This window comes from Etheostoma spectabile, chromosome 10 (genome assembly GCF_008692095.1).
Source record: "Etheostoma spectabile isolate EspeVRDwgs_2016 chromosome 10, UIUC_Espe_1.0, whole genome shotgun sequence".
NCBI lineage: Eukaryota > Metazoa > Chordata > Actinopteri > Perciformes > Percidae > Etheostoma > Etheostoma spectabile.
In genome coordinates this window covers 16,120,025-16,145,486 of record NC_045742.1, presented here as the reverse complement: position 1 = coordinate 16,145,486, position 25,462 = coordinate 16,120,025, and the positions used below count along the sequence as shown (strand labels likewise).

At 40.4% G+C, this 25,462-nt stretch overlaps 2 protein-coding genes and 1 long non-coding RNA gene across 5 annotated transcripts in view; 1 reads left to right on the top strand and 2 right to left on the bottom strand.

Annotated features, from left to right (window-relative positions):
• Positions 1–4,941, bottom strand: part of clcf1 (cardiotrophin-like cytokine factor 1) — a 14,742-nt gene extending 9,801 nt beyond the window's left edge. The window contains exon 1 of the mRNA XM_032527197.1: positions 4,497–4,941. Within this exon, the coding sequence (XP_032383088.1) occupies positions 4,497–4,515 (19 nt within the window). The 5' untranslated portion in view covers positions 4,516–4,941. The remainder of the gene's footprint in view (positions 1–4,496) is intronic.
• Positions 4,942–6,273: 1,332 nt separating this feature from the next.
• On the top strand, positions 6,274–21,687 carry ssrp1a (structure specific recognition protein 1a). Of its 3 annotated transcripts, none has more exons than XM_032527186.1 (19): positions 6,274–6,504; positions 7,228–7,307; positions 8,714–8,899; positions 11,730–11,835; positions 12,441–12,634; positions 12,763–12,863; positions 12,992–13,121; positions 13,260–13,363; positions 14,673–14,801; positions 14,879–15,100; positions 15,396–15,468; positions 15,591–15,596; positions 16,831–16,963; positions 17,051–17,096; positions 17,862–17,991; positions 18,173–18,340; positions 18,900–18,997; positions 19,097–19,268; positions 21,587–21,687. In XM_032527186.1, exons 2-19 carry the CDS (start codon positions 7,254–7,256, stop codon positions 21,653–21,655), a joined length of 2,121 nt encoding a protein of 706 aa, XP_032383077.1. In that variant the 5' UTR covers positions 6,274–6,504; positions 7,228–7,253; the 3' UTR covers positions 21,656–21,687. The 3 variants fall into 3 exon arrangements, with proteins under 3 accessions (XP_032383077.1, XP_032383079.1, XP_032383078.1); XM_032527187.1 differs by lacking the exon at positions 6,274–6,504 and adding an exon at positions 6,931–6,949; XM_032527188.1 differs by lacking the exon at positions 15,591–15,596.
• A 394-nt stretch (positions 21,688–22,081) lies between these two features.
• On the bottom strand, positions 22,082–22,684 carry LOC116696353 (uncharacterized). Its single transcript, XR_004333701.1, has 2 exons — positions 22,578–22,684; positions 22,082–22,135 (listed from the first exon to the last, which is right to left on the bottom strand). It is a non-coding gene; the product is annotated as an uncharacterized LOC116696353 (long non-coding RNA).
• Between the last annotated feature and the right edge of the window lie 2,778 nt (positions 22,685–25,462).

Sequence of the window (25,462 nt, the reverse complement as noted above, 5' to 3'; positions counted from 1 at the left end):
TTTTTTAAACCTCACAAGTGTCACATTTCTTTCCAAGAACATCCACCCGGCCTGTGACTTGTCTTGCATATTTATTGTCATGTAGCTTACTGGAACTGAAGGCTCATTGGGGCTTTGTTGACAGAAAAGACCCATCAGAGCCAAACTCTGAGGAGCTGTTTGTCTCTTGCATAGTTTTTTAATTATTGTGCGGCACTGTACCTGGTGGCAATTCTGCACTCTGTCATAACACTCAACCTAAACATAAACACACCTGTGCAGGATGCCAGGGGCAACAACCATGCACACATTAACAGGCTGATGTGATGCCACAGTGGAAGTGGACAGAGCGTTGGGTGAGTGGGGGTGAAGGGGGGGGGTTGACAGTCTGGGGTCAGGGTTGGTGTTGTGTGTCTGTGTACAGTTAAAGGCCAAATTTATGTGCAGTCTGTACTTGATCAAGTGTGCATTCCATTACTAACTCAACACACACAAACATGCACACACATGCACACACATGTGCATCCAGATTGTGCAGTGGAGATCTATGTATGCACAGTCGTTATCCTGAATAAATACATGTAAAAAAATAAACACGCACACTTTTCCCATCTCTTGTCCCATGAGATTCCTTTCTTTGGCGTGTGTTCATACTGAATTTCAAATTGATCCTCTTGGCACCGGACACACACTGGGATTGCCAAACTACACAAATGACCCAAAAACAAAGGAAACAAAGGAAAACAATTTCAAACATTCAATAGAAATCAAGTTTTATGCTCCGAACCTCTCTGTGAATCTATTTCTCGTTAGTCATAAACTCAGCGTCTTCTGTTTAGTTCCCCTTCTTACCCTGATCTCTCTCTCTCTCTCTTCACCTTATAAGCCAATCCATCCATGCCTTTTTTCTTCTCCTTTTTTTCTTTTTTAAATCTGTGGATTCCTGTCGCTCCAAGCTATATCGCCATGTTTGGTTTCAATTTCGTTGTCGCTTCATCTGTCCCCCTCTCTCCCTAAATCTTCCTGAAACATCAAACTTCCATTTTAACGTCTCCTTCCTTTCTCTCCCTAATTACCGTTCCCCTCTCTTCCTTTCACTAATTGGCTCCACTCATTCCCCCATCTCCAACGTTCACTACCTCTTTCCCCTTTTTCAGACCTTAGATTTTTAATTGACCTCTTAAACCCCTCCTCCCCCCTTCACCCCGGCTGCTCCCCATCTCCACCTCAAGGTTTTCTCTTAAATAATACCGCAAAATAGAATCACACAAGAACGCACTACTGAATTTCAAAGTCACTGCTCTGTCACTACTATTAGAAGAAAGTCGGAGAGCAGCAGTGGAAAGCAGAGATACTATCAGCTCTGACAGTTCTGAGATAGAAGAAGTCTAGAGCTGAAACAATAAGTCAATTAATAGTCAGTTGGCAGAAATGGATCAGCTATTCTGATAATGGATTCATTGAAACCTTTTTTAAGCAAAAATATTGCAAATTCTCTAGTCCCAGGTTCTCAGATCAGAGGATTTGCTGCTTCCTCGTACTTGCGAATGTATTTGGGTTCTGAACTTTGTGTCGATCGAACAAGTGATTTGTAGATGTCAACTTGGGTTTTAGGAAATTGCGTCACTATTTTCTGACATTCTACATCAAAGAACTGATCGATCAATTGGCAAATTTGCTATTAAACATATTTATGTTATTTACAGCCCTATTATGAGTGTCTTTTAAATATGTACTCTATTTGTTAAATGTGTTATTTCATATGTATCCCCTGTTTTACTGGTCCTTTTATTTATGTAGGTGTTGTGGTACTGTTATCACAGTAATTAATAGATTGTATCAATGTATTGTCTTTAATTTAGTGGCTAGGCGGGCTAGGTGCTCCTGGGCTAATGTCTTGTGTTACTATTGTTGTTTGTCTGATCTCTGATGTAAGCTTTTGACTTGTGTATCTTTTGTTATTTGTTCCCCTCTGGAGATAAAAGATATCGGTTAATCAATCTATTTGAGTTTTTAATCTGTGCTTACAAATGCATTTCCGAGGTAAGTAGTTTAATTTTAACTTTACTACATTTATTTGACAACTGTGGTTAATTACTTTTGCAGATTAAGATTTAACTGTATTATCTAAAAAAGAAAATCTAAAATAAGCATTTTGAATGAACGATGCATTGTAATACTGACTTTAAAACTATCCAATTTAAAACCAGCTCCACCCTGACCTGCTACGACATTAAAATGTGTAGCATATTGAAAATGAAAATTATAATAACAAATATGATAATAGAAATAATGCAAAAATATAATCAACATTGACAGTGGCTATTCTTCCTGCATAAAAAGTTACTTTAATGCTTTCATGTTTATAAGCGTATTTTGCTGATAATACAATGTAAGTCATGTTTCCAACGAGAGACAGAAGTATCTGAGAGTATTTTTACATTGTAAGGATTTGATTCTGGAGACTGACGAAATTTATTTTGGGGTCTTGGAGGATAGAGACAAAGGGGAGAAGGAGGAGGAAGAGAGGATTTTAAAGGAAGGAGGGAGAGGAAAAGGAGTTGGTGGAGGGAAGAGAGAGAGGGAGATTTTCTGAAGCGAGGGGCCATGTTAATTTGGGAAAAATGTAAACAGCATGTGTAACTGTTCAAAGCGTGACCGACTCATTTTATATCATTCCCCCCTACTCTTTCCTCTGTCTTTCCCTCTGGGTGCTGCTAACTTCTGTCAATCGGGAATCTGCACTGCATTAACCCCTCTACCCCCAGTTTGTCTCTCCTTCTTCCCCCCCCCCCCCTCTCTCTCTCTATTTACTTTTATCGGTCTCTACCTCTCTTGACTCACTCTCACCCCCAACACACACACAACCTGCCCCCACCTCCACAAATCCTCCTGACATCCATATATATAGCGTGAAGAATTGAGGATGGCGCTGAGCGAATCAAAAGATGTGAAAGGGTCACTTTTTCCTCTCTTTTCCACATCCCCTGCTCTCTCTCTTTTCACTCTTCTTTTGTTTCCTCTTATTGGCGGGTGTGTTTGAGCATTCTGGCCCAACACACACTAAGGCTTTTATCTGAAACACACCGACACTAATTCAACCCTCCCAGCAATAACAGGCCTTGTCTATATGTGTCTGCATCTGTGTGTGTGTGTGTGTATGGTTGTGTGTGGTGTGTGTTGTGTTTGTGGGTGTGTGTGTGTGGTGTGTGTGTGTTGTGTGTGTGTGTGTCAAGGTGGCATGTTCTTCACAGCTGAGCTTTCTGTATATTTATTTCTCTGAGTTTCTGAGGGAGCAGCAGATTGTTCTTCCCATCTAGGTGGTCATGCAACCGGCAGGCCATCAGAAAAGTTGGCCTCATGATGTGACCCCACCAGATGGGATGAGAAGAGCAGGGAAGGGAGGGAGGAGCAGTGGAGAGAGGAACTTGGTGATCTTTTGTTCAGTTCATCATTTCATCACACAGCCATCCTTCTGTACTGTCTCTCCCTCTTTCTTTCACCTCCTTTTCCTCTCTTTCATAGACACGGAGCAGCAGCCGCACCAGCTGTCTCACAGGAAAAGTGTCTGTGTGTGTGTGTGTGTGTGTGTGTGTGTGTGTTTGTGTGTGTGTGTGTGAGTTTTCTCACACCCTGACTAACGTGAATCATGTACTTTCTCATATCAGTGACAGCTAACTAGACAGGGGCTTTAGCTGCCTCTGACCCTCCAACCCCTGTAATTTTTTACTGTGAATAGGAATCCCCCCCCCCTCTCTCTTATACACACACACACACACACACACACACACACACACACACTGTCAAAGCTAAATTGGGTTTAACTCCCTCTCTCTTTGTGGTCTGTAAATCTCACATTCTTCTCAAATAGCCTTTGCATTTCTTTGACAATACATAAAAAATCTCAAAACAAATCTCTAAACTGAATGAAAGTCTGTGTTGAACAAGTCTCTTCGATAGTCCATGCATTGTTTTCTGTATCTAATTATTTCTTTGATGACCTTTGAGGTTGGCTGATGAGCAAACTCATTTGTTTTTCATCATACATCTTCTATTGTAAAGAAAAGATTTACAAGCACATTTCAAATACATTGTTAAAAAAAAAACAATAAGAAGTAAAATATTTTTGGGGAATTTGGAAGTTGGAATTTCTTTCCAGAGTTACGAAGACAATAGAATATAATATAAGAGCATGATGGGCTAGATTAGTTAGTTTTACCTGCAAATGGATGTGCAATGAAATCACAATCATAAGGCTCATATTTAGAAAGTGTGCAAAAACAGAAAACACATGGCTTAATATTCTGAACGCACATGTGACACCACATAGGCTACAACAATAATTGGATTCGTAAGAAAATAAATCTCAATATCGATGAACGACAGGGAATTTTCGAATTGTCTGACATGAATTCGCCTATATCATAACTTTTGATGATGACAGAAAAGTAATCAATAAGTGTTTGTCTGTAGTTTTTAGGCCTAAACCTCCATTAAAAGTATTACAATTGACTTACCTCCGCAAAACCTTTTCATTTTCTCCAAGTCCTTTTATTCCGTTCAGTTCGCTCTCACAAGTTCATCCACCGGTGAATTTTGGAGCTGAAATAAACCGATAATAATGTCTTCTCTCCTTGCCCTCCCTCACACAACTCCAAAGAAGATGAAGGAAAAATGCCTGTGATGGTAATCCTATAAATGGGTGTATTGATGATATTAAAGGATGACGTTTGAATATTGACGCTCCGCTGGCTTGGTGTGTGTGGTCTGTGTGACAGACTGAATGACGGCGGAGCCTTTTTGTAGCCTACCTCCTCCTCCTGCTCTTTTTCTAACCCTTTCTCCTCTTCCTCCCCTCCTTTCCATCCATGTCTCTCCTTCTTTCGTTATCCTCCTCCTCGGTGCCTGTGATTCACCGGGTTGACGCATCACAGCTCAACTTGACAGAGCCGCTGAACCACGGGACTTGTCACAACTCATTACTGTCTCTCTGCGCTCGTCATCCTCGTGAACGCAATTTGACTGCGGCCGTTTGATCTTTAAGCTGCTTCCCTTTAACAAGGTGCGAGTCCGGCTGGATCAGATCACTGCGGGTCAGGAGGACCGGCGAACGTGCAACCCGCAAATCATCCAGGACATTCATTCTTAACTTTAATCTCTCATCTGGTGTCTGCTTGCCTTTCTTTGTATATTCTTCCGTATTCATTGTTTTCAATTATCCATCAATAGCCTACTTTAGGCCATTATGCATGCATGGGCCTTTGTCTGGGCCTATACAAAATAATTAACAGTTGAGTGCAATTCATTTTTTTCCTCGCCTTTACCCAAAATAAGGCCCAAATGAGCCTACTTTTAAAATGATTGAATTAAAACGTTTAAACATCATGGAATATCTACAAGTCCTCAGCAATATCCCGGTTCTAAAAGCGAGGACAGATTTAATTGAGCAGCCAATAATGTGAATAGTTGTCGACAGGAATATTATAAGAACACCAGGGCCTATAAATGTACAGGCCTCCCATAAAATGCGATACAGTTACTACATAAGTTTTCAATGGAGCATAATACACAGAGTCCCTGTAAGGAAATATTCAGTCTGTTTTATCTGTCTGTTTCTTAGAAAGGGAGCGGATGAAGTGTTTTCCTTTTCATTGCATTTCTTTCTTCTCCCTTCATTTTTAGTTTTTTTCATCGACACCATACAGCCGATTATTTTCAATTCCCTCCAACGTGTTTTGTCTGATTTAATTAAAAGTTTTGGGGCGTATACACTATTATATTTTATCATAAGGGCCTTAAATGGATCCTTATTTAGTGAGGCTCTGTTCTGAAGAGGGTCCATTTGTTTTGTTTTTTGTTTTGTGCTTTTGCTAAATGCTATATTTTCTTGTATTGATTTGTTTAATCCAATTAGCCTATAGAAAATCCAGGACCTTGTTGAAAAAGTACACACTGCACAGAGAGTGGTAGCAACAGAGGGTTAGGTGGGCAATTTTTGTCTAAAAGCCATTTTATCTGGCAGTGAGTTTTATTTGATCCAGCGCCCTCCCAGACACATTAAGTCTGATCAGTATCATCCAGTTTCAACATCTAAATAACAATTTGGAGTGCTATGCTGGTGTAGGCTACTCTGTGTTCAGAAGCCTATTGTTCTACGTTACAATTTGACATTAGAATAAAATAGAAAAGAATCCAGGCTTGTTTTGTTAGATGTGTTGCGTGCCACCCAGTGGTGGTAGGTGGTCACTGCAGTGGGCTCGGTCCTGCAACGACGTTCTGTTTTCAAACAGGAGTTGCCATGACCAATTCGATTGTTGAAGTACTACACAAACATCTGTATAGAAAACACGTCAGAGTGTGTATGATTTCAAATTCAAGGTTTTAATGGTGAAAAGATTAAAAAAAAAAAAAACTCTTCGCCAAACCGGAAGTAATTACAAACACCTCCAGGTTCTTTCCTGTGACGTAGTGCTAGCTCCCGATGCTACACGCGGGAAACAGGCGAAGCTGTTCATCACATCGACAGTAAGAAGTTTTTTTTATTGTGTTTTTTCGGTTGTTTAGGAACTCGTTTTTGAGATATGTGCACGTAACAGTACAGTGAAGGTCGCCTACGCGCTTCATTTGGAGCTATTGTGTTCGCTAAATTAACTCTGTACATCAGTTGATTTCTTAACACCGGCCTAGCTCTGCTGGAGCGCTCGATTTGATGTACACTGTGTCTCTAGCGGGTCGGTGCTTGTAGCGGGTGTTGCCTGTTACTAAATTGAGGACTCAGTTGAACTCAGTGCAGCACCGGAACGTAAAACAAAGCGCAACTTGTGCAAATGAAGCGCACCTTGTGTCGTTCAAGTTAGCCTAGCTATTGTTAATGGCGCATCAGCATGCATGTTAGTAATCGCTTTGATTAAAAAAAAAACAAAAAAAACAGTTGCAACTGACCGTTTACTAATCATTTTATAACCGACAGGTAAACATAATACTGCGTTTAGAATCTAACGTTACACAATCACATGGTGTCAGGTTTCTCTCCCTCTTCAGTGATCGGCTCAGCAGCTAGCGAACGTTAAACGTCTCCATCAGGTTTTTATCAATATCAAGGAGCTCAGACTAAAAATGGAAGCAATTAGAAACGACCGCTTTAAGGATACTTCATGCCCCGTACTGTGAATACAATTTGAAAATGTAGTGCTTGTATAAATCCTGTGGATGTTTGGTTCCATCTAATGCATTTTCTTCTGTCTGCAGAGCATCAGTCGTCGCCTGTAGCTGAGATGGGAGACACGCTGGAGTTCAGCGACATTTACCAGGAAGTCAAAGGCTCCTGGGTCAGTATTCTCATCACCCACCTCTCCTCCCCAAACTGGACTACTCTCATTACAGACTGAGATTCACTTTCTAGAGCTAAAGGCTGTGTTCCTGAATATAGTTTTGAAACAAGTTAAAATGAAATACAATGTTAAATTAAAGACCATGTAATAGCTGTATAATAGGCATGTTTTTGAAACTATGAACCCACTTTGTATCTACTGAAACTAATTGATACAGTTAAAGGACCCATGTCATGGTGCTCTTTGGATGCGTTTATATAGACCTTAGTGGTCCCCTAATACTGTATCTGAAGTCTCTTTCCCGAAATTCAGCCTTGGTTCATATTTACAGCCACTAGAGCCAGTCCAACGATGAGCTGTGTCATTTCTGAGTCTGTAGCTTTTGAGGAGGAGGAGGAGGGGGGGAATTCTCTGAGCGGGTAAAGCCGAGAAAGGGGAGGTTACCTTGCGCCTTATGACCTCATAAGGGGCCAAATTCCAGAGCAGCCCAGCTTTCATTTCTTCAAAGGCAGAGCAGGATACCCAGGGTTAGATTTACACCAATCACCATTTCTAGCCCCTGGGGGACAATAGACAGGCTGGGGGAACTCATATTAATGTTAAAAAAACCTCATAAAGTGAAATTTTCATGCCATGGGACCTTTAAGTAATGTATAAGTGCATCCCAGATTCATGTTGATTTCTAGAACACAGGTTCTCAATCTAATCTCTAGCCAGGGTCCCCTATTATAGGTTTAAAAGTTTAAATATTTGTTGAATTATGAAACGTTTTGTAAAAAATTAAAATAAAATCATGCTAATTTAAATGAAATCTGAAATCTTTTCATGGGTCTCACTTTAAGAATCACTGAAGCATGGGGTTGAGTTTGTTGTTTTTTTGGCTCTACAGACATCTCTATGCTGATTTTAAAAGTTATGTTTGAGCTTTCTGGGGTAAATTGTATTTGTGTGTAAGGGATGTGGAAAAATAATAATTTTGCAAAATCAAGGTATTAGAAATTATAATCAAATATGGCTGCAAAAAAGTTATAACAATTATCGATCATCTGCCAATTCTTCCCTTATGTAGTCTATTAAATATCAGAAAAGGGGGAAATGACAATCACATTTTGTCAGAGTCCAGGTTGACAAATTCAGATTGTTTTGTCTTACCAACAGTCCAAAACCCAAAGATTTTAGAACACTTGGAAAGCCAAAAAATATACACATTTGAGAAATTGGGACCAGTAAGTTTTTGTTTAAACAAAGGATCGATCGCCAAAATGGGCCGATCAATTATTGTCACTTGACCAATCCAATCTCTTTTCAGCTTTACTCTAATAAAACTCTTTGTGTGACCTTATAATCCCGGCGTTTTAACGCAAGCCCTGTGTCTGTTTGTGTCTGTACCTTTGTCACTGCAGAATGACGGGCGGCTGCGTTTCAGCAAGCAAAATGTGGTTTATAAGAGCAGCAAGACTGGGAAAGTGGACAGCATCCAGGCGGGTGAGCTCAACCTGGCCCAGTGGAGAAGAGTGTGTTTGGGTCACGGCATCAAGCTGGGCACCAGCTCAGGACATGTCTACAAATATGACGGCTTCAGGGACACGGTGAGTGCAGTTTAATAAACCAGTGATTTCACAGTTTTTAAGGTTTTAGAAGGCGGTTCAGGCTCTCAAGCTCCTGACTGGTCCTCAGTTTTTCCTTTTTTTTTTTTCCTGTTGTGATACCTCAACAGACTACATTTTTCTCCCTGGTTGTATTTTTCTGTTTCCGCGAAGTAATTGTTACCTTACTCAGAGGAGAACAAGGCATCAGTGGAATATTACAGACGACACACTGCTGGTTTGTTGAGCGCTGTGTTTACGACAAGAGATGTAACACAAGCAAGGAAACCACCGATAAACAACTTCCATCCAGTGTCTGACATTTCCACGAAAAAAAACGCTACCATCTTGCGAAAGGCGCGCACGCGTGCGCGTGTGTGTGTGTGTGTGTGTGAGAGAGTCAGCTCTTCTCTTCTCTCAAAAGCTCCTAATGGGATTAATGAGGGAAACCAGTGCTAGCATGTGTGTTCTATAAACAGTGTAATCATCGGCTCATGTGAGTCAGTGTTTATATCAATCCACTCAAACAATTTGGGTCAAAATACAGACAAGAAAAAAATGTGGTTGTGTTTGTTTTTTATCACCCTATTTAAAAAAAAAAAAAAAATCTTCCTTTCCCCCGCTGCTCTGAGTGTATGGCAAATGTCAGCAACCAAGTAAAAAAAAAAAAAAAAATAAAAAAAAAACTGGGATGGAGGAGCGGGTATAACCTGGAGTCTGTGGCTGCGAGCGGTGTCGTCTCCTGGGGTTAATCAGCATACTTTTTTGGAGATGGATCCGTTCGTCCCGGAGCACAGGGGGTGATGTCATTGTTTATTATCCCACAGCCAGTGTCAGCAATCGGGAGTTGGCTGGAGGTTTAGCCGCTGGCAAGCTGTTCAGGAGCTTCGCTGCATCTGTCCCTCTGAAGCATCCTTGAGCAAGCCAGATAGGCTGTTATGTAGCTGACTTGTAATTGTCTACTCGATGACCAGGGGTTGTAGAGGCATGTCCGTCTCTTCTGCTTGTGTCATGTACATGTGTAGTTTGTTATTGGCCCAAAACATCAGTGTTTATGTTTTAAGGTGTGGCATTGAATGTACAGAGCTGCCCACTGGGGTTGCATCTTGGTGACAGGGCTGAGTATTGAACATCAAAAGTTTTTTTGGACCAACAATACAATTAGACAATTAGTCGATTATTCAGTTGTCTGGGGGAAAAAACAATTCCTTGATGATCAATTAACTGTTCAAGTCACGAAAAATGCTAAATAATCATCTAGTTCTGAAACACAAATATCTCCTGTTTTTATATAATAAAAATTATGTTTTTTTGTCTGTTGGTTGGACAATACAAGACGTCACCTCCCCAAATTAATAGTAATTAATAGAAAACAAATAGTCGTTAGTTTCAATGCTCGCTCAGACTGGTACCCATTATCTTTTAAATAAAACAAAATAATATCCAGCTTGAGTGGTCTTGTCCAGGACCGGTTATCAAACCTCAACATTTTTTGTTTACAGGAAAATCTATGTCTAGAATACTGTCAAGTATCAACAATTAGTTAAAAATGTCTGAGACGTCTGGCTCTTAACTCTTTAACTTAACAAAAGGGTTTTGTAGTAAAACTTGTGTACATTTCTCAAGATAAGGTTTTATATCCCTACTGCAACTTTTGCAAAATATATACTGTATATATAAAATATTTGCTGTCGTATTGGCAAGTTAGTTTCAGTTTAGTGAGTATTGATCAAGTTGTGCCCAAAAATGTTGATGGCATTATTATATTTTTTTCTGATACATCCATGGTTTTATAACATGAGAAGTTGAAGGTTGAAAGGAAAGCATGGTTGAAAAATGTACTAATAAAAGACAGACGGTTAGTTGGTAGACTGTGTGTGGGTCTGTGGTGGGTAGTAGGGGTCTGTGTTTATTATGATTAAATGAGCTGAGCAACAACAAATCTGCCAAAACTGTAATGAGGAGTAGAGGAACACTCAACAGACCTGATGAGGACACTGAGAAGACACACACACACACACACACACCACACACACACACACCACACACCACCACACACCACACACCCCAACACACCCACACACACAACACACACACACACACCACACACCTCACAACACTCTCAAACTCTCACACACGTCTCACCCACACGACACAAACAGACCGCTTCTGCACAAACTCTTGTTTTTTATACATTTTACACATCTGCTCACACATGTTCTTTTATCTAAACAATGCCTCAATACAGGCTCACAAATACTCTCTCTCGCTCTCTCTCGCTCTCTTTCTCTCTAATTGGCTGTAATAACCTTATGGACAGGCAGATATCCAGGTGCGTAAACTCTGTTTCCCACAGAGTCTCTACCCGGCACACACTCACACACCACAATCATTTCCACATGTGCGTGCACTACTGTGTGTATGTGTGTGTGGGTGTGTGTAAGAGTGATTGAGCATGTGTTTGTCGCTGTGTGTGACTGGTTGTGTGTGTCATTTGCAGTTGTAAAGCGGGCCTGCAGGATAAATAAACAGGCTGATTGTCAGCAGTGGTGTGGGGAGGGGAGGAGGACAGAGGGGCCAGATGGATTACATTCACCTCCAGTGTTCCCAAGAGGCCTCAGCGGCAGGCGCGGTTATAATTGCGTTGTGATTAATTAACTCTCCATCCCCTCACTCTTCTTGGAGGGTATTTTTCTAAGCTTTGACCCACGCGGTGCCAGTGTGTTACTGCCTTACTAACATGAAGCCTTCCTCTTTTTCATTTATTTCCTCCTCTTTTCAACACTTCCACTCCTTTTCAACTTTGTCTTTGCTCTTACCTCTTGTCCATCAGGACTTTGAGAAGATCTCAGAGTTTTTCAAGGCCAACTACAAAGTGGAGCTGACGGAGAAGGACATGTGTGTGAAGGGATGGAACTGGGGAACGGCCAAGTTCTCAGGTAAAAACCCAACGAACAATGTCCTCACCAGTAGGTTACAGCAAGATTAGCTTTGTCACGTGGTCAGTGTAGCAACTGAAACTAGATTATTTTTTCAGTTGATAATTTTTATCTAAAAAAGTGCAACCAGCAGTCCAAAGATTCCTATTACTATTTTATATGAAAGATGAGCATCATGTCCTCACATTTGAAAACCAGCAAATGTTTTGCATTTTTCTTTGAGAAAGACCCAAACAATTAATCAGTTATCAGAATTAGTTGTCCGTTAATTATCAATCAAAAATATTGGTTAATCGATTTCTGTTTCAGCTCTAATGGTCCTGGTTTTGAAAATGAAGAACAGGGTGCATATCAGTAGCTACTGTGTCAGGTTGTTTGTTCTCACCAATGTATTTTCATCAACCTAAATGATCTGTAAAGAACAGCCTAAAGACAGTTTTCTCATGTGCTGAGAACCCTGATGATGTTTCATATCTTTTAACTATAAGGCTCTATGATGATGATAGCTCAATGGGGGGAAAACACAAATGGACTTTTGAAAATTTGAGAAATAAGCTGCCACTGACATTAACTTTTCCGGTTTCTCTCTGCCTCTCACACCGCAGGACCGCTGTTATCATTTGAAGTAAATGACAGCACAGCATTCGAGGTCCCACTGTCCAACGTGTCCCAGTGTGCCACAGGGAAGAATGAAGTCACGCTGGAGTTTCACCAGAACGACGACACAGAGGTCTCCCTCATGGAGGTCCGATTCTACGTCCCGCCCAACCAGTCTGATGAACGACAAGACCCTGTGGAGGTGAGGAAGGATGGGCTTTTTCCTTTTCTACTTGTAGTTCTTTCTCAGATACAGCACTTTTTTATTTTACTTTTTTTTTTTTTTTATCTGCGTTGGTAATAGTGCTAAAAGTGTGTGTTTTCATACAGGCGTTTGCTGAGAATGTGTTGTCTAAGGCTGATGTGATCCAGGCCACAGGCGACGCTGTGTGTATCTTCAAAGAGCTGCAGTGCCTTACACCCAGAGGAAGGTAGAAGATCAGCACTTAAGCACAAAACAAAGTCACTCACATATTTCCACGTTTATGTTATAACATTTACACCACTCAGTTCAGATTTTAGCTCAACCGATCTCTCATTTCTCTTTTTCCTCACTTAGATACGACATCCGTATCTACCCAACTTTCCTTCACCTCCATGGTAAGACCTTTGACTACAAGATTCCCTACACCACCGTCCTCCGTCTATTCCTGCTGCCGCACAAGGATCAGAGGCAGATGTTCTTTGTGGTAAGTGGACATTTCTGCCCAATTTTGTCATTTTTATTTAATTTGTACCCAGAACAAGCTTTTTTCCCCCCTTGCTGTTTCTCTCGTTCCTTCTCACACTCTTTCTCCCCGTTTGTCATTGTGTTGTTGTCTTAATAGATCAGTCTGGATCCTCCCATCAAGCAGGGTCAGACGCGTTATCACTTTCTCATCCTGCTCTTCTCCAAGGAAGAGGACCTCAGCCTCACCCTCAACATGAGCGAGTGAGTCTATAACAGTAAAGGACACCATGAGTTTATGGGCTACATGAAGCTAAGTGCAATATAAGCTATACACAAAAACAAAATTATAATTATACACGCAACACTTTTTGCCCCTATTTTTTATGAGCTGAACTCAAAGATCTAATACTTTTTTCTATGTACAAAAAAAGCTTATTTTTCTCAAAAATTGTTCACAATCTGTGTTAGTGAGCACTTCCCTTTCGCCGAGATAATCCATTCACCTCATAGGTGTGGCATATCAAGATGCTGATTAGACAGCATGATTATTGCACAGGTGTGCCTTTGGCCTGCCACTATAAAAGGCTACTCAAAAATGTTCAGTTTTATCTCACAACACAACGCCACAGATGTCGCAAGTTTAGATGGAGCGTGCAATTGGCGTGCTGACTGCCGGAATGTCCACCAATGTCCACCTGTTGCCCGTGAATTGAATGTTCATTTCTCTTCCATAAGCCGTCTCCAAAGGCATTTCAGAGACAGCAGCCCATGATCTCCTCCAAGATCGTCTGACACCAGCCACCCGGACAGCTGCGGCAACAATCGGTTTGCATAACCAAAGAATTTCGGCACAATCTGTCAGAAACCGTCTCAGGGAAGCTCATCTGCATGCTTCATCGGGGTCTCGACCTGACTGCAGTTCGTTGTAACTGACGACTTGATTCAATGGCGTCTGAGGCCCATTGTTGTGCCATTCATCCACAACCATCACCTCATGTTGCAGCATGATTATACACGGCCCCTTGTTGCTGGGCTGTGTACACAATTCCTGGAAGCAGAAAACATCCCCGTTCTTGCATGGTCCGCATACTCACCGGACATGTCACCCATTGAGCATGTTTGGGATGCTCTGGATCAGCGTATAAGATAGCGTGTTCCAGGACGTGCCACTATCCAGCAGCTTCGCACAGCCAGTGAAGAGGAGTGGACCAACATTCCACAGGCCACAATCAACAACCTGATCAACTCTGTGCAAAGGAGATGTGTTGCACTGCGTGAGGAAAAATGGTTGTCACACCAGATATTGAATGGTTTTCAGACTTATATTGCACTTAGCTTCATGTGTTGATTATGGTGACTCAACTTAATGATAACACAAGCTTGCTTTTTGATGTTGTACAGCATTTATCCACTAGGGGGAAGCAAAGGTCTGGAGGAATAATTTACACAAGTTCATAGTGGCACCAGCTACTGCTTCTGTTTGCATTGTTGCCTACACACACCAGAAAGCTGTCTAAAGTGTTTATGTGAAGATAATAAACCTGTGTCTTTGTCTGTTTGTATCTAACAGGGAGGATGTGGAGCGCCGCTTTGAGGGCAAACTCAGTAAAAACATGTCAGGGTCTCTGTATGAGATGGTCAGCAGGGTGATGAAGGCCCTGGTCAACCGCAAGATCACTGTGCCTGGAAACTTCCAGGGGTAAGCGCCTAGTAGACAAAACGCTTTTTCTCATATACTTAAGTAAATCCGGTTAAATGTGCATCATTCTTCCACAGCCACTCCGGGGCTCAGTGCATTACCTGCTCCTACAAGGCGTCCTCAGGCCTCCTCTATCCCCTGGAGAGGGGCTTCATCTATGTCCACAAACCCCCCGTGCACCTGCGTTTTGAGGAGATCTCCTGCGTCAACTTTGCACGAGGCACCACTACAACACGATCATTTGACTTTGAGATTGAAACCAAGCAGGGAAATCAGTACACCTTCAGCAGCATTGAGAGGTGAGGACGCTACACGCAGAAACTCAGTTCAGCCAACCAGTCAGACTAAAGTCCAGGCCAGAATGTTAAATTGGTCATACCGTAATGAATCTATAAAAACATTATAAAAAGGTTAGCAAACATCAGAGTGGAAATTTCATGTACTGATATATTTGAAAAATACTTTAAAAGTTGCATTCATTGTTATTGAGATAAAAGTATCATGATACAGATTTTAGATCTTTTCGTCCAGCTTGAAGCTATCTAGAGAATTTCAGCCAAAATGAGCCCGGTCTTATTTCTCTTTTTCTTTTAGAGAGGAGTACGGAAAACTGTTTGACTTTGTTAATGCCAAGAAGCTCAACATCAAGAACAGAGGGTTCAAAGAAGTAAGTCATTTAAACATCTCCCAGTTTGTAAGTAAATACATTTCATGAGTTTGTCAGACTTTGATCCCAGATATTGATGCTTGTTGCCCTTCTCCTGTCTGTCCGTCCTTGTACCCCTGTAGAAGAAGGTGGGTATGGTCACGGGCGTCATGTGTGAACTAGGCGCTTGGTTTTTCTGGTGTGGATTGATTTTTGCTTGCATGTCGTCCCGCTGTGTGTCTGTCTGTGTGTGTGTGTGTGTGTGTGTGTGTGTGAGACTGTGTGTGAGACTGTGTGTTCCCAATGATGGTTTCCTATAATCTTGATTGTGAGTGTGTGCGTACGCGCGTCATGTGAAGGGGTGTGAGACTCTGATAATGTGTGCGCATCGTGCTGACTAATGTGTGGCCCGGGGGCTTTTGGTGTGCTTTAACACTAGACACAGCTGTCAGCATGACCACTGCTGAACATAGGCAGTGCTGATTGCATTAATGCTGTCTGTTGACATGCACAAGTTCCTGGTTTGTCTGACGACAAAGTCCAAGCAGCAACTCTCTGGTCTGGTGTCTCTGGTTACGGGGCCATCTGTTGCCATGGTGACAGGGTCTGTTGAGTAGGTCAATGAAAATTAATGGGCCTGCTCTCCATTTCCTGTTGGTGTTTTAAGAGCCTTCCTGACTTGTCGTCTATCTGTCCCCTGGCAGACAGATATTGCTGCATGGAGATGGAAAACTGTTTGGATTTGGTCTAAGATAACATTACAATACATGGATACATGCTTTCGTCTGCTTTTTACTCTTGGGTGGCATCTTTTATGAAATAAAGTTGGCAGGAATAAAGAAGAATAGGAGGCCTCAGGTAGCTGTTTATAGTTCACTACAAGGTGGTGAAGTTGACTCCGGATTGGAAAACTCCGATGAGGGAGCATCACAGAAAACAGTAGGAGAGATGTTGGTTAAGAATACGCAAATAGTCTTACGTGAGGCTCAATGTTACAATTCATGACATCTAACCAAACATGGTATTTTATTAATTGGCTAAAAAATGTACAATCAAAGGATAATAATATTGATAAGTGATTATTTGTGTACATCCTATATTAAGTCAAAATCCCCACAAATTGCCACATATTTATGGCCCATTGGTTGGACAAAAGAAGCAATTTGAAAATGTACCTAGACCTCTGTGAAATTGTGATTGACATTTTGCAATATCTTCTTGCATTTTATTGAATAAATTAAGAATATTTTCTATCCATCTATCTATCTAACAAGAGCGTTGCCTGGCGGCTAGTAGGTCCTGGAAGACTCTACAATGGCTATGCTGTATTGTGAGTACTGTTGGTTTGTTTTGTTTGTTTTTGACCGTGCAGTTTACTTACAGGGCATGAAGGGTAAGATTGACGAGTACAGTGACTCAGACGACGACCAGCACGACGCCTACCTGGAGAGGATGAAGGCTGAGGGCAAGATCAGAGAAGAGGGCAACGACAGCGAGGAGTCAGATGGCGAAAGCGGTAACCGTCTCAGTATGACAGAAGTAGGCAATACATGCTGAGTTCAGGAGATCAATAGGTTTGATTTTCTGCCTTTTATCATTCTAGATGAGTCGTTTAACCCCGGAGAAGAAGATGACGACATTGCAGAAGAGTAAGTGGCTTCTTGTTAAGGCGTTGACACACCAACTTGATCATCGGCTGTTGGACAGTCTGGCGAGGTCGTTGACTCGAGTCTCTTTGGTGTGTTCCGTGCCATTGTCAGTTGGAGGAGCTGTCTGCTTTAATTTCGACCAATTTTTACTTGTTGAATTGGAATGTAGACAGTCGGGCTTAATGACCTATTAATTGATTGGTGGAGTGCTGACCCGGAAATGACTAGCGGGATGAGTGTTACAAACACCTCTCAAAATCTGACAAATCTTTTAAGCTGGCTTTTGTTGATCTGAAATGAAGACCAATTCAATAACTGTATGTCCTATTTCTCACTTAAAATGTTTTCAGAACTATCTTTGTAAAATCCGAGATCATATACCAAACGAGCCGCCATTATGGTCGGTTTTGAAATTCTGGAGAAGCCAGACCTACGTGAAGCGTTTGTCCAAGCAGCTGCCGGTTTTCATTTTTTAGGCGGCAATACAGATTAGCCTGCTCTTCTCAAAAGACGTATTACGTCTCGCGCTAAATGTACGCTCATGTCGGTGTCGCTTCACTGTGTTCCGAGGCACTTTATTTTTCTTTTTTTTTTACCATCTCAGGGAGACAGCCTGCAGTCGGTCCTACTGTCTTTTCTGCTGACGTTTGGCCGTCGGGTTGGTGTGTCAGAGCCATTAAACTCGCTTTTTGTTTAAGTCTGTTGACCCTTTGGCTTATTTTAACCTAGCTGACGTAACTTTCCCAATTTCTCCACCTCAATCAGGTACGACAGCAATGCCTCAGCGAGCGACAGCAGCGATGACGGGGGCGATAGTGATGATGCCAGCGAGAAGAAGAAGCCCAAGAAACCCAAAGTGGTGAAGGAGAAAAAAGAGAGGAAACCACGCAAAGAGGTAAGAGCAGTTGGGACAGGGAGAAAACATGAGAGAAATATTACGTTGAAAAAATACCTGAATCCAGCAGTCATTTTTCTTTTTTTAGTTTCTAGTATTGCAAACAGATGCGTAGCATATATTAACCTGTATAATTGCACTCTTTCCCTTTTAATTCCCTTCCTTCCTTCAATCTGAGTAGAAGAAGCAGAAAGAAACCGGCGGTCCCAAGAGGCCGATGAGTGCCTACATGCTGTGGCTCAACTCCAGCCGCGAGCGAATCAAGTCAGAGAACCCGGGCATCTCCATCACAGAGATTTCCAAGAAGGCCGGAGAGATGTGGAGACGACTAGGCAAAGACGAGAAGGAGGTAAGGCAGGAGACCGTGGAAGAGGAGAGACAATTTGCTGTAGTTTGACTCCTGTGCTCTTACAACACTAAATATTTAAGATAAATATTAGTTTGCATTCCACATTTATGTTTTCTTTGGGGTTCCTGGTGAGTACAACACAACACGATTGTGTTAGAGAGTGGCTGTGACCATAGAATAATTTTAAAATCAAAGTATGCAAGTTGTAGGTATGATTATTTTAATTTTAAATTGATTTGGATCTACTAGGACACCTTTTCTCTGAAGTCAGTTTATGTCATTTAAAATGGAAAATGAACCTAATTCAACTTTTTTTTACAGTTGTCAGAAGGGAGCCTGCACTTATTTTATGGGTATATGAATGCCCATATAAATCAGTCTATATACATTTAGTTGACAGTAAAGTTGAAATGCATTATTTCAAAGAACTACAGCCAGATGGGGTGGTTTCATCACATCTGTGCCGCATTGAACTTGTGCTATGCAAAGTCTTTATTCATTTGTCGCATGTTTTATTCATTCCTCTCCTTTACACTTCCCTGCTTCTCTGTTCCTTCAGGAGTGGGACACAAAGGCTGGAGAGGCAAAGAGGAATTATGAAAAAGCAAAGCAAGAGTTCAAAGAGAGTGGCGGAGGAGCAACCTCCAGTTCCAAAAAGTAAGACTTACAGGACCTAAACTTTGTTTTGTTTTTTTCTTTGATACAATCTGTCTCAAATATGTCCAATTTCTTTTCTCCCCACCCTTGACCTGTTAGGGAGAGTAGAAAATCTGGAGGCAAGAAGGAGGAGAAGAAGAGGAAGTCTGCCAGTGCAGACAAGGAAAGGGAGCGGGGAGGAGGCAATGACAGCTTCAAAAGTAAAGAGTTCATCGAGACCAGCGAGAGTTCATCAGACTCTGACCATAAGAGCAAGTCCAAGCGGAAGAAGGTAAAGCCAGTCTTGATAAACAACAGTATTAGCTGCAGGATCCATTATCAGATTCATCCTTTCTTTTCACCACAACATTCAGACATCACTCGCTGTAGTGAGTCAGTCTCTTGGTATGTAATATACATTTTTTTGTCATGTTAACCCTTGTGTTGTCCTTGGGTCAAATTGACCCGTTTCAAAGTTTATATCAGAAATATGGATTTCTTTCAACCAAATTTCCCAAAAATAACATGTATGATTCCATGCGTTTTTCATTAATGATTACTTTCATTTAATTATTAGGGTGTTTATTTCATCTTATAGCATTTTAATTCTTTTTTTCTTTTTTTTTTAATTGTTTCAAAACAGCATCCGGACTAGACTTTGACATTTACACATCTGTGATCCACTCAACATCCTCTGATCTTGACTATTAGTCAACTTAATTCATACTTTCTGCCTTTTTACCTAAAAACTTATGTATAATTTGATATAAATGAGGTTTGATGACCATGAATTCCAAGAAGAAGTGATAAATCTATCATGAAACCAGCTCAGGTTTATAAAAAAAGCGCCAAAGCCATGGAAAAAGTGACCAATAAATCAGAAAAGTGACAAAAACATTGTAAAAAGCACAAAAAAAATTTCATTTTCAATTTTGACCTGGAAGGACAAGGTTCATGGTTAAAGGAAAGACAACACGAGGGTTAAACACATGGGTGCAACATTGTTTTTCATCACCTCCAAGTTTGTATTTTAGGTCAATGCAGAGATTGTTTTGTGTGACTGAGGGGACATGAAGTCATGGTTTGTTTGCTGTTATAGAAGGGGCACTGAAACTTCTTGGTTCCGATTGACTGTCCATTAGTTTCTAGTAAATGGACAGTATAAGATAATACTTTAGTCATCCCACAATGGGGAAATTCACTTGTTACAGCAGCATTTTTCTACAGTAAAGAAGAACAAACCAACAAACAGACAATGTGCAAAAAGTACTGAATAAATGTAAAGTGGCATTATATAAAAGATATTGTTAAGTAAAGTTAGGTGGCCATAGTACAAAAATATTGCAATGTAAGCAAATAAGTGACGTGAAATTATATAGAATAATATGTAATTAAATAATAGATAATAATAATAATAATCCAAACAGCTCCATAATGATGCGGTTCTAAATAAATGCGGCAGTACTAAGCTCTAGGTAGTGACAGCAACAATATGCATTAGGGGTTGGAATCACCACACGCCTCCCAATACGATATCATCACCACAATACAGTATTATTGCAATTTTAAACATATTGCAATGTTCTGCGATATATTGCAATTTATAACCTTTTTTCAAACTTCTAATTTTTCCCAATTTTAAATGATGTCCCTAAAAGGAAACTTTGTCAACATCTGTCTTATCTATAAGATTTCTCTTTTTGGTTATATCACTTTAGTTTTATTGCTGCAAAATGGGAGAGTTGAAATGTGAGAACAATGCTTTTATTTTCAAATGTGTTTTTATGTTGGAGTAAATCAGTACATCAAAATCAACTAATGGTAATGGGCAGAGACGAGAGGACTTTTTAGATAAGGTAGTCTGCAGGTCTGATCGCAGAAGAAAAGGAATGGACCAGACAGGACTTGTGACCAAAAACTGCCCCAAATAAAATAAAGTGATGCAGAGAAGTTGCAGGTAAGAGAGGGAAGAGCCTAGCAACGCAAGCAGCAGGAATTCAGAGTTACAAGTGTTCATTAACAATTGTCTCAGATATATACTGAGGATTTAGTGGCCCAACAAGATACCAGATGTAAACCTGGCATGAACCAGGAGCAAATCCACATTGAAATCAAATCCAGAAAGGGGTAATGGATCGGTCATACACTTAGGAAGAATCTAAGGAACATAGCAAGACAAGCTCTGGACTATAATTCCCAAGGCAAGAGGAAGCTAGGGAGACCTAAATCTAACGAGAGGCGGTCCACGGACCCCCTGGAAAGAAGTAAAGACCTCAGCGCAGAGGAGAGTGGTGTGGATGCTCCCAAGGGGGCCATGAGGATTAAATGAATCTCTGCTTTGTAGCGTTACTACTCCACTGCTCATTTGCAAAACCTCACCTCCGCAACTTGCCGCTCCGCAAGTTAGTTTATACATTGGCAGTGGCATGGCAATGGAACACATAATAAATGGAAATGGCCATTCCGTCATTATTTTTTTATGTATGTAACACAAATCTGATGGATTATCTCAGATTGCATAGGGAACAAAAAACTTGTTGTCTTTATTACACAATATATATACACACGCACATTGTGCTAATCCCCTCTCTTTGTGTTTTTTTTAACCAGGAATCGGATGATGAGGAGGAGGAAGAGGCTGTGTCCACACCTGCCAGCTCAGATGAAGAGTCTGACTAAACACACACACTTTTACCCACCAGACACACCAAGGACCAAGCATTTATACTCTTTATGTTGATCTCACACAAATGGACTAACAGACGAATCAACAGACTGGAGTTGTATTTTTTTTTCTTCTACACATTTTGCTTTAGGAGTCCACACTCATCTTGTGACTCTGAAAGCTCATGTGGTATTTGATATTCGAACGAGTTTTCCCCTGTGCTCTCAGTAAAATAGTGATATACTGGTGTACAACTTTTCTCAGACTATAGGAGTTGATTTCATTTGGATTAGAAGAAGTCGATATGAAGCAGTTTTGTTCTTTCTCTGTAGAGCATTTAAAAACACAGTTAAGTGTTTTTTTGTGTTTTACAATGTCTTGTTTTCAGGCTTGAATAAATAAATGAATAATTTTTAATAAAGCCGCACTTTGCTGGTTTCTTTGTACGGAACTGTATATATCATGCTGCTGTGGGTATAATGGGAACCCAACAACTTTAAAGCTGCCCCGCCACACGTATTTCATTACTTTGTGGTAATGTCTGAAGTTCTACCATGGACTCTAAAATTTTTTGTCAAAAAACACCTTGGTTACCTTGTTTCAAGCCATTCTAATTGGTATCGAAACCCTGCAGGAAGGCTCAGCTCAATTTGTGCCAGTTCTCATTAATATTCAACGAGCTAAGCTGCTTGACTCTTATTGGCTAAAAGCTAGCCAGTGAGAGCCTGGTAATCAGTATCCTTTACCCAGCCAACTGGGCAAGCTCATGAATATTAATGAGCTTCGGCAAAATGACATCAGACTGACCAGCTTTAGAGTTGACCGAGAAGGTAGCAGTTCATTTTCACATTCACGGCATAACACAAACACATATGGATCTAACATATTTATATGAAAAAAAAATGCAAGTCAAAACTGTTTTGTCTGGCAGGGCACCTTTAAAAACAATGTTTACCGGTAGCTACTAGTTGAATTCCATATTAGGCCCCTGAAAGCCAAGGTTCAACCACATGTTTCATTTATTTTGACTGTACATGTAGAATTTTTTTACAGTTTGGAAGTTGTCAAATATAACTGCCTATTATTATCATTTCTAGCCACTGGTTTCCCAGTGGCTAGCAATGGTGATAAGAGTAAACAGAGCCCTGGGTATCCTGCTCTGCCTTTGAGAAAATGAAAGCTCAGATGGGCCACTCTGGAATCTTGCCCCTTATGACCTTAAAAGGGGCCATATTCCAGATTATGTGGTCATAAGGGGCAAAGTTGCCTCCTCCTTCTATCCTTTTGACTGCCCAGAGAATTTTGCCCACCCATCAGAGATACATCATGGCTTTCTAACGAGCAAAGTGGCAATTGGTTGAAGCCTCCGAACTCAATGCACAAGGACTCATTTATACATTTTACTGGTATTTTTTACCACATGAAAGCGTCCACCAATCCACTGTTAAAATGGCACTGCAGCTCAGGGAGATCTTTGTTCTTACCCTAGTCTTACTCTGGACATTCCCTTGAATTGCTATTCTCTGCAGTGTTGTACATCAGGCCCATTTAACCAGGCAGGGTGGTTTGAGATTGTGTGTTATCACTGGAAGTTAAATGGCAACACTAGTGAATGTTTGGGAGACAGTGGTTACAAACAGGAGTCCAATGCCTAAGTACATGGTGGTTTGTAAAAGGGCTGCTATATTAGGGTCAAATAGGATGGTTTTCAAGAGCCGAACACTCCCGGATGTGTGGTTCACTTCCACTTGGACAGTGTTGGTTTTGATGATAAGATACTCTTCTTGCACATCCTGCTGCAGTAACACTGACTGGGTGTCCTCAGAACAACCCCTTTGGGACAATTCCTTTTTTCACAAAGTCATTTGAATTGATTTTTGAGAGAGTTAGCTATACAGCATGTATATACAGTATATATATTCCACTTAAGGGTTAAGTTAAAGGTTACTAGCTGGTTTGTAAACCATCTATAAACAGTGCTTGGATGGTTATTATAAAGTTGCAATAGATGACTATAATACTTTGTTAAATAGTACTTGGTAAAGCAATGATACATTTCTTTTCATTAAATTATATAAAAACATTATCTATATACATATACATATACATACATACATATTGTATGTAACTAAGAATGCTTTCAAAAATATAAATAATTATTTGTTATTTTTATAAATTTACAAAATGAAAAGTGAGCAAACAAAAGAAAAATCTAAATCACATCATATTTGGTGTTACTACCCTTTGCCTTCAAACCAGCATGATTTCTTATAGGCAGACAATATTTTATTAATTATAATTTAATTGTTAACAGTAAAATGACATAACTAAAGATTAATTAACTATCAATTTACCATCTATCAATGATAGTTATTATAAAGTGTTACCGACTGTACTTGGGTGAATTGGTGCGTTGAGCTAAATGCTAACATCAATTTACTAAAATGCTCAAAATGACAGTGCTGCCATGTGGGGGTTTAGCAGGTATAATGTTATTAGTTGAGTGTGTTAGCATGCTAACATTTGCTAATTAGCGGTAAACAAAAAGTACATATGAGGCTGATTTGTTTTGGAATTTGGTAAAAAAAAAAAAGTATTTAAAATTTTGACCTTAATTCAGTCCTCTGATGAAAAGTCAAAGGGATCACAAAAGTGATTAACCTGAGGCGGACATGAATGTCTAAACCAAATTAAATGGCAATCTATCAATTAGTTGTTTAGACATTTCACCCAAAATGACAAATGTCAATCTTATGGTGGTTCTAACTGAAACGTTGGGGGATCAAAGTAATTAGACTTTATTGTCTGGGAACCATGAATATACCAAATTGTCTGCCAATTTGTCAAGTTAATGTTTCAACTGTTTCTGTTTCTGTGTCGGTTATGGTCACATGATCTTGAGATGTTTGTGTGCTGGCATGTCCTAAATGTAGCGGTCAAAGACAGATTATGTGTGATTGTGTTTACACAGATTCCTTATTGTTGAATGATGATCACTTTCACGATGGTTTCTCCATTCGCGAAGAAATCCATTGGATTGTCCTCCAGTCCTTCCGCATGTCATGTGTGTCCGCATCTACAATCTCACAAATAGCGTCTCTTTGTAGATGAACTGTATATGTTTCACAGTATCGTTGATCATTACAGGAATGCTTACAGTCTTTGTGAGAAACAACTTAGTCACATGCAGTCTGAAAGCTTGTTCATGTGTATTTATCCTGTCTTGTATTAGGTTACCAATAATTGACCACAAACATAATGGACCCACTTAAGAAATGACAAAGTCTCTAGGCACACGCGCTCACACACACACACACACACACACATACACACACACACACACACACACACACACACACACACACACACACAAACACACACAAACACTGTCATTGCAGCATTACATCCTGATGTGAGAGGCAATAATGCTGTTGGTGCTTGTAAGTGTATTGAGAAGTGGTTGTATCATATGTCGCAACGACTTTACAGTTGTCAATACCAGTGTTTATAATTCATTACAGTCCATCAAGCTTCCTATAGGAATCCCTAAGTATAGAATCAGATTGTTTTTTTCTTTACTGTAAGGAACAAAATGACGTTAAATGGACACACATTTAACAGTTGTTTTTGTCTGAGTGGTTACATTTAAAGTTATATGACACTTTCAGAAGTTTTCACAGCTACTTTCAAGAAAGATGACAGATCTCAGATCTCAGATGAACTTGATCCTGATTGTCTTCCAATCTGTCCTGTCTGTAGTGTTAAAAATGTTTATTTTCATATATTTGTCAAACATGGTACTTTCTTCACGAGTCTGAATA

What these genes read in the sequence shown, in the direction of transcription:
- ssrp1a (XM_032527186.1), top strand. Translation starts at nt 7,254, where the DNA reads ATGGGAGACACGCTGGAGTTCAGCGACATTTACCAGGAAGTCAAAGGC. An exon ending in GGGAACGGCCAAGTTCTCAG is followed by an intron (nt 11,836 to 12,440) that starts GTAAAAACCCAA and finishes CTCACACCGCAG; the next exon opens with GACCGCTGTTATCATTTGAA. An exon ending in GCAACCTCCAGTTCCAAAAA is followed by an intron (nt 18,998 to 19,096) that starts GTAAGACTTACA and finishes TTGACCTGTTAG; the next exon opens with GGAGAGTAGAAAATCTGGAG.